Consider the following 8688-nt stretch of genomic DNA (forward strand, 5'->3'; position numbering starts at 1 on the left):
AGGCCCGGCCGAGGGAGGACCGCCCGGCCCAGCAGGGCACCTTTGCCGATGAGCAGGCTGATCTGCGAGTTGATGAGCTTCTTCACGCGGTCACCCTCGCGGGCCACCAGCCGCAGGACGGGCAGGAAGGGCTGGATGTCGCAGAGCCGCCGCTGCTCGTCCTCCAGCTCCTGCTGCTCCGCCGTCTGGTTGACGCAGGTGAACACGTAGGCCTCAGGGTCACTGAGCATGTGGAAGAGCGGCTCGTACTGGGCTCGGTGCCATAACACCTGGGAAGACAGTGGCCCGTCAGCCCCGCCCCTGAGGTGGGCGGGGCCGTGGGCGGGGCCACAGGAGCCCCGGGCCGGTGGGGCAAAGGCAAGATCCCGGGACCACTACCCTCTCCATGCCTTGATCACTGACCACAGGGTTAGGGTCCACAGGGTCATTAGGAGTCGCTGACCCTGCCCTTCTATGAAGGGGACCAGGTAGGTGCTAACATCTGGAGCTGAGGGCCGGTCCTCCGGTCTCCCCTAGGCTACTCTGAGAGATGGCCAGCCAGACACAACCTCCAGGCACCCAGCTAATTGCTGTGGAGCTCATCACCCTGATCTTCCAACGCTGGCCACTAATTCAGAAAAGTTTAACACAATGAGGGGACCCTAAACACCTCTGCTGGCTCTGCTCAGTGTGTGGCCTTGGGTGGAGGTGTCCCCAGGGTGCCAAGTTTTAGTGCAAAGGTGCTCACCGGTGAGTCACAGAAAAGATGGAAAAGGAGAGAACGGCCCTATTTTTCTCCCACGGGGGATGGATAATTATGTTCCAACAATGCAAAGGGACAGAACACAGGTGTGAATGGAACCTAAGGATACTTGTACCAAGGGCACAATGCTGTACCAAGATACAGCATTCAGTGGGGAGAAACCCCAAGCTGTAGAACAGTGAATGTCATTCAAACCCATTCCCGTGCTCGCTTCGGCAGCACATATACTAAAATTGGAACGATACAGAGAAGATTAGCATGGCCCCTGCGCAAGGATGACACGCAAATTCGTGAAGCGTTCCATATTTTTTTTTCTCTAAGTATTTGAGTTCAAAACTCCTGTATCTAAAGAAATACGGTTGGGGTCATTAATAAAGAAAATCTTTCTATCTTAAAAAAAAAAAAACCATTCCCATAAAAACAATAATAAATGTAATTATTACTACTAAAATAATAAATTTTTATTATTAAAATAAGTAATAATTTATTATTATCATAAAACAATTAATGAATGTATTACAGTAATTAATAATTACTGTAGACCAGGACTTGGCAAGCTACTGTTTGCCAAGTTATTGGAAGACAGCCATGCCAGTTCACTCACATGCAATCTACGGTTGCTGCCACCCCAGACAGAAGAACTGAGTAATCGAGACAAACACCATATGGCCAGCAAAGCCCAGGATATTTACTATATGGTCCCTGGTATAAATAAGAATATTAAGAAACTGAAATTGAATTGGGATATGAGGTGAGACTGCAGGGACTGATATGTTTTATATTTCTGTGGTGTTGGAATTTTAATAACGTGTCTACAGTACTGGAATTTTAATAACATGCATGTATAGATAGCTCTGTAAGCAGAAAAATACGATTCACTTTAAAATGATATTTACATAAGGTTAATAACACAAAAAAGATGTTATAATGTTAACTCAGAAAAAGAATATAAAAATTCATAAAGAGAATAATCACAAAAAAACACTATATAGGAAAGAAAACAGGAAACAGCTAAAGTGTTAACTGTGATTGTCTCATATGGCTGGATCCTGGGTAATTCTTTTCCTTCTAACTTTTTCTTATTCTCCTAAATTTCAATGTGTCCATATACTTTTGAAAAGGAAAAAAAGAAATTTAATTTGTATAGAAACACCCAGGGGGACTTCATTGGTGGTCCAGGGGCTAAGACTCCATGCTCCCAATGCAGGGGGCCCAGGTTCAATCCCTGGTCAGGGAACTAGAGCCTGCATGCCGAAACTAAGATCCAGTATTAAAAAAAAGAAAGAAAGAAACACCCAGGAAGGGAAGATTTTAAAAAATTAAACAAAACTCAAGTATGGTTCACTGCGTCTCTCCCACCCCGCTTTTTTTTTTGCTCCCAAGTGTTTTCAAATCTGGGGCTAAGGCCTTGTCCTCTGACATGACCCATGAAGTCCCACCCTTTGCAAGTGGGATAAGCCCTTGGAAAGGTCACAAGACACTATCTGCCAAATACCATCCAGACGTTTTATCCTTTGACTCAGTAATCCACCATGAAAATGATTCAATAAAGCCAAAAACTATTTCCAAAGATGCCGTTGACTATGACGACAGCTCTGAAGACAAAAGACCAGTAAAACTCTTAAGTGGCCGTGGATGAGCTGTGGTTTCAAACACGAGGGCAGAGTCATGGAGAGAATGAAAGGCCCCCCTGGGAACCAGTACCCCGGAGGTTTCACGGGAATCTAGGGAGGGACAACACGGCAACCCACTGTGGTATTCTTGCCTGAGAAATCCCAGGGACAGAGGAGCCTGTTGGCCCACAGTCCATGGGGGTCATTAAGAGTCAGATATGACGGAGCACTCATGCACGCAACATGCAATGATAAGGGCAGGAGCTCAATTTGGAAAGATAGGTAGATTCTAACTGTGGGTTTTAAAGAATTCTTGCACATTATTTTTATCTTTTAATTTTTTTTTTCAGCCACACTTTGAGGCTTGCAGGATCTGAACCCAGGCCCCAGGCAGAGAAAGCTCAGAGTCCTAACCACTGGACCTCAAGGGAATTCCCATGTCTTTTAAAATTCATAGCAGAGGATCTCAAATCTGAGACTGTGAGACTTTTTCTGTCTCTCTGAGTTCCAAGCTCTGAGGACTAGTTTTAAGGTCAAGATCGTACCTTCTTGATAGTGCTGAGGTTGGCATTTCGGGACACAGGGAAGTTCAGATAGACCCCCGTGGGGAGCAAGAAATCAACTGCCACGTTCTGATTCTCCTCCTTGGTCCAGAATTCCATGGGGCAGTCAACCCCGGGGGGCATCCTGCTTTTTCACTTCTCAGATACCAGTCGTCCTGCAAGGGAAGCAAAGCACAGTGAGGCCCTCAGGTGTGCTGGGTGAGTCCTTTAAAAGGACCCTTTGAAAACGCGAAGTCAGGACCTCTGCCAGCAGGAGGCTCAGGATGGAGTCCCAGCCAGGAGGTGGCTTGCGGCTCCTGCTGCCCCAGGTCACTGTCTAGGCTGAGCGTCCAGCCTCTCATCACAGGCGGGTACTGTGTCTGCCTCCCTCACGGCAGTGCCTCCAGTTTAAGATGCCAACAGGACTTCCTGGAGTAGGAAATGGAAACCCGCTCCAATATTCTTGCCTGGAGAATCCCATGAACAGAGGAGCCTGGCAGGCCAACTGAGCATGTCTACAGGACTTCCCTGGTGGCCCAGAGGTTAAGAACTGCCTGCCAGTACAGGGGACATGGGTTCGATCCCTGGTCCAGGAAAACCCCATATGCCACACGGCAGCTGAGCCCATGTGCCACAACTACTGAGCCCATGCACTCTAGAGCCTGTGCTCTCCAACAAGAGAAGCCACTGTGATGAGAAGCCTGTGCACTGACCCTGCTCTCCGCAACAAATTGAGAAAATCTGTGCGTAGCAATGAAAACCCAGCATAGCCCAAAACAAACAAATAAAAATTATGAAAGGACACCAACAAACCCATGCCAAATCACTTTTCTCAAGAACACACACATGGGAGACCTCACCATGGCCACTAGCCGGCAAACATGGAAAATGGCAGGATCACTGGGCAGACAACCCTGGATTTGAGAAGGACCGAAGACTAAAGTTCTTTGAAATTTTATGACCAGAAACCAAGCAGCTTTGACCATCAAACAAGTTGTTGAAATATCTTGAAGTGAAGTGAAAGTTGCTCAGTTGTGTCTGATTCTTTGCGACCCCATGGAGCATAGCCCACCAGACTCCTCTGTCTATGGAATTCTCCAGGCAAGAATACTGGAGTGGGCTGCCATGGCCTTCTTCAGGGATCTTCCCGATCCAGGGATCAAATCCAGGTCTCCCGCTTTGCAGGCAGATTCTTTACTGTTTGAGCTACTGGGGAAACCATACCAAACTCCCTCTCCAGCAAGTAACAAAATGTTGCAGACACAATTAGAGGTCTCTGAGTCTCTACCCTGTTCTGGTTACCACCACCTGGATTCTGGTTGTTTACAGTTTCCATGCATGTTTTTATCCTTTTATTAGACTAAAATGTATCCACAAATGAGTCCTAATATTTTCAATGCTTTCAAAGCATTGTATGATTAGTGAGCCTTCTGCACCTTGCTTTTGCCATCTAGCATTGCAATCTAGATTTATGCATGCTGATACATGTAACTCTAATTCACTCATTTTAACTCGGGTGACTTTTCACTGTGTAAATAAACCACAATTTATTTCCTCCCCCCTTCTTTTGTTAAGGAACTTCCAGGTTTGTGTCTATTTATTTGGTTATTACATATTATGCTATAATGTATATTCTTGCACACATCTCCTTGTGTACAAGTGAGAGTCTTGGTGTTCTCTAAGAAAAATATAAATTTGAGCTACACGTGTAATGTCAAAGTTACTTTTTTAAAAAAGTAAAAAGACACAAATAAAATTAAGTTAGTAATCTATTTTATTTAACCCACTATATCCAAACTATGGGGCTTTCCAGGTGGCACCATTGGTGAAGAATCCTCCTGCCAATGTAGGGGACACAAGAGACATGGGTTCCATCCCTGGGTCGGGAAGAGCTCCTGGAGGAGGAAATGGGAACCTGCTCTGGTATTCTTGCTTGGAAAATTCCATGGACAGAGGAGTCTGGCAGGCTATAGTCCATGGGGTTGCAAAGGGTCAGTCACGATTGAGTGACTGATTATGCATGCGTCCAAACTATGGTCATTTCATTCAATGTTATCAGTGTAGAAAAATTACTCAGATAGTTTACCTTTCTTTGGTGTTAAGTGTTTGAAATCTGCAGTGTATTTTACACTCACAGCACAATTTGGACAGTAGGTTTTCATTAGAAATATTTCATCTGTATGTAGATTTCATACAACTTACAGGTTAAAACTGCTTCTGCAATGCGGGAGACCTGGGTTTGATCCCTGGGTTGGGAAGATCTCCTGGAGAAGGCAATAGCTACCCACTCCAGTATTCTGTCCTGGAGAATTCCATGGACTGTATAGTCCATGGGGTTGCAAAGAGTCGGACACAACTGAGCGACTTTCACAGGTTAAAAAAGTAGGCTCATCGACTCAAGTTGTTCCAAGTATACTTAAGTTTTTCAATAACTGAATCAAGTATGAATTCTTACATTTAAATGAATTAAATAAAATGTTTAAAAATTCCATTCTTGACTTACACTCTCCACATTTCAAATGTTCAAGAAAGAAACATGGCTGGTGGCTGCCATATCGTACAGCACAGGTGATGGGTAGATGCCTAAGAATGGAGTCAGATCTTAAGTATAATCTATGACAAGGGGTAACCACATCTTTAACTTTGTAATCTCCATGTCTTAGTTAGCACTTGGCATTGTCCAATTTTCTCATTTCTGCCAAGCTGGTGGGCACAAAATGCTCTCTTGTTTTAATTTGCATTTCTCTAATTATCCATAAAATGTTTACCTTCTGCAAATAACAGGCTTATAAACCTTTCCCTTCTTTGTCTGTCACTATTGTTGTTCATTAGAAAAGACCCTGATGCTGGGAAAGATTGAAGGCGAGAGGAGAAGGGGACGACCGAGGATGAGATGGTTAGATAGCATCACTGATTCAATGGACATGAGTTTGAGCAAACTCCAGGAGATAGTGAAGGACAGGGAAGCCTAGAGTGCTGCAGTCCATGGGGTTGGACATGACTTAGCAACTGAACAACAAATTGTTGTTTAGTACCTAAGCTGTATCTGACTCTTTTGTGACCCCATGGACTGTAACCTGCCAGGATCCTCTGTCCAGCGATTTCACAGGCAAGAACAGTGGAGGGGGTTGCCATTTCCTTCTTCAGGGGATCTTCCCGACCCAGGGATGGAACCCGTGTCTCCTGCATTGGCAGGAGGATTCTTTACTGTCTGAACCACCAGGGAAGTCCTGAGGTTGTCTTTTGCTTACTGGTTTGTAGGGTTTCTTTCTATTCTTTAGATTCAGTTCTTTAATTGCTTGAATGAGTTGAGAATATCTTCTAATTTGAGTCATCTTTTCATTTTACTTATGTGTCTTTTTAAGGAGCAGAAGTTTTGAATGTTGATGTAGTCAAATCTTGTTCCTTTATGTTTTATAAATTTTATCCTTTAAACAAATACTTCCTTACCCTAAGGTCACATCCGCTGAGATTGAAATGACTTTAAAAATAGCTGGAAGGAAATGCTTAGTTTGAGAGAGATGTTCTGGGGGCTCTGCCAGTGGGGCCCAGGCCTCACTCTTGGTTAGATGTAGACGCTGCCCTGAGCAGCAGGACCAAGCATGCGCTACCATGTCACCACTGTTGGGATCCACTTCCTCTGATTGTAAAACCACATCCTACTCTGGGTTCCTCTTTCTGAGAATGGCCAGGCTAAAGGCACGTTTTTTTTTTTAATTATTCAAAATGTGGATGATCATCAGAAATTCTGGAAAAATCCATTGACAATGGTTTGGCTGAGCTTCGAAAGTCAGGAGCATTTTTGATCACTTGATCCTGAGGTTGAGATGAGCACCTGGGGCAGGAGATCCCCAGGACTCTAGCCAGAGAAATGGATGGGGCTCTGGGACATAGACATCCCTCACTTCCCTGCTCTCAGCGCTGTGGGAAGCCTTTGACTACCCCCATCCATGCGGCATGCAGGGAAACCCTTTGATATTAAAAACTAATTTCTGGGCTTCCCTGGTGGCCCAAGGGTTGAGAATCCACCTTGCAGTGCAGGGGATATAGGTTCGATCCCTGGTCTGGGAACTAAGATCCCATATGCCTCAGGGCAACTAAGCCCACGCACTGCAACTACTGAAGCCTGCATGCCCTAGAGCACACGCTCTGCAACAAGAGAAGCCATCGCAGTGAGAAACCGCAACTAGAGTAGCCCCCATTCTCTGCAACTAGAGAAAGCCCTCGGACAGCAACAAAGACCCAGCACAACCAAATAAATAAATATTTAAAAACAAAACAACCCATTCCTAGAAAAGGAAGACTCGTGATGGTGTGGGCAGGACAGAATCAAATGCCAGACGGTACAGGAGAAAGATGGGGACTCTTTCCCCTTCTGTGGGCCCAGGACCCAGGGTGAAGTTACTAACAAGCCCCATTCTCCGTGAAGCCCAGACCCATCACTCTCGGTATAGATATGGGACTCAGATGCCAGCTAATCCAGAGACTTTAGAACTGCTCCAAGAATGCAGATTGGCACAACCACTTTGGAAAACTGGTTAGCAGTATCTTTTAAAGCTGGACACATATGCCCTGTGTGTGTGTGTGTGTGTGTGTGTGTGTGTGTATAGTTGCTCTATCGTGTCCACTCTTTGCGACCCCATGGACTGTAGCCCACCAGGCTCCTCTGTCCATCACATTTTCCAGGCAAGTATACAGGAGTGGCTTGCCATTTCCTTCTCCAGGGCATCTTCCCGACCCAGAGATCAAACTGGGGTCTCCTGCATTTTTGGCGGATGCTTTACTATCTGAGCTTCTAGAGAAGCCGAAACACGTATGCCCTATGACCCAGCAGTTAATTCCATGCCAAGGTACACGCTCACCAGAAATGCTAGCACATGTGTGCCAGAAGATGCCCAAAAGAGCATAGCACTGCTACTCAAAACAGTCCCCAAATGGAAACGTGCCACATGCTCATCAGTAGTAGAATGGAAAATACTACTTCTTTTCCCCATGAAATTCATATAGCGGTTTCTTCTTCCCATGGAATGTGTATGGCAACGAGAGTGGATGATCTATAAATTCATCATATAAGTGAATCTCACAAATGTAGGGCTGAGTGAAAGACGTCAGGTACAAAAGACTGTGTGCTCCAGAGCCCATTTATAAGGAGAACAAGCACCGGCAGAACTAGTCTGCATAGGCAGATGAAGAGATAGGGGTTACGGGGAGTGAGGAGGCCAGTTACCCCAGGGAAAAGGGGCACAGGAGTGCTGGTAATTTTTCATTTTTTTTCCCCCTGGGAGCCAGGGACCTTTCACAAACTCATTCCACTCTCAGTCCAAGTGGCTCAGGTGGGTTGACTTTACTCCTGGGTCCCCAGGTAGCCTGAGACCCAGGCCCAGCTAATCAAAGCCCTGTGTCTTCTCTGGCCTTGGGGACTGGACAGGAAGCAGGAATGGGACGTAGGCCCAACCAATCGTATCTTTCTGGCTACACTGATTCCAAGATGGGCATGTGACTATCAAGTCCATCCAATTGGTTTTGACATCTGGGCTTCTTTGGGGACTTTTTCCTGGGGGAGGAGAAAAGACAGAATATCTACCTACAGTTGGGCTTCCCAGGTGGCTGAGTGGTAAAAAAAAACCTGCCTGCCAATGCAGGAGACCTAAGAGACACAGATTCGGTCCCTGGGTCAGGAAGATGCCCTGGAGGAGGGCATGGCAACCCACTCCTATATTCCTGCCTGGAGAATCCCATGGACAGAGAAGCCTGGCGGGCTACAGTCCATGGGGTCGCAGAGAGTCGTACA

At 45.8% G+C, this 8688-nt stretch overlaps 1 protein-coding gene across 1 annotated transcript in view; it reads right to left on the bottom strand.

Moving 5' to 3' along the window:
* PIK3CD (phosphatidylinositol-4,5-bisphosphate 3-kinase, catalytic subunit delta) overlaps positions 1-8688 on the bottom strand; it is a 59168-nt gene that overhangs the window by 11972 nt on the left and 38508 nt on the right. The window contains exons 2-3 of the mRNA XM_010850191.1: positions 2901-3073; positions 41-269 (exon numbers count right to left, since the gene is read on the bottom strand). Of these exons, the coding sequence (XP_010848493.1) occupies positions 41-269; positions 2901-3041 (370 nt within the window). The 5' untranslated portion in view covers positions 3042-3073. The remainder of the gene's footprint in view (positions 1-40; positions 270-2900; positions 3074-8688) is intronic.

Source organism: Bison bison, unplaced genomic scaffold (genome assembly GCF_000754665.1).
Source record: "Bison bison bison isolate TAMUID 2011002044 unplaced genomic scaffold, Bison_UMD1.0 scf7180017864289, whole genome shotgun sequence".
NCBI lineage: Eukaryota > Metazoa > Chordata > Mammalia > Artiodactyla > Bovidae > Bison > Bison bison.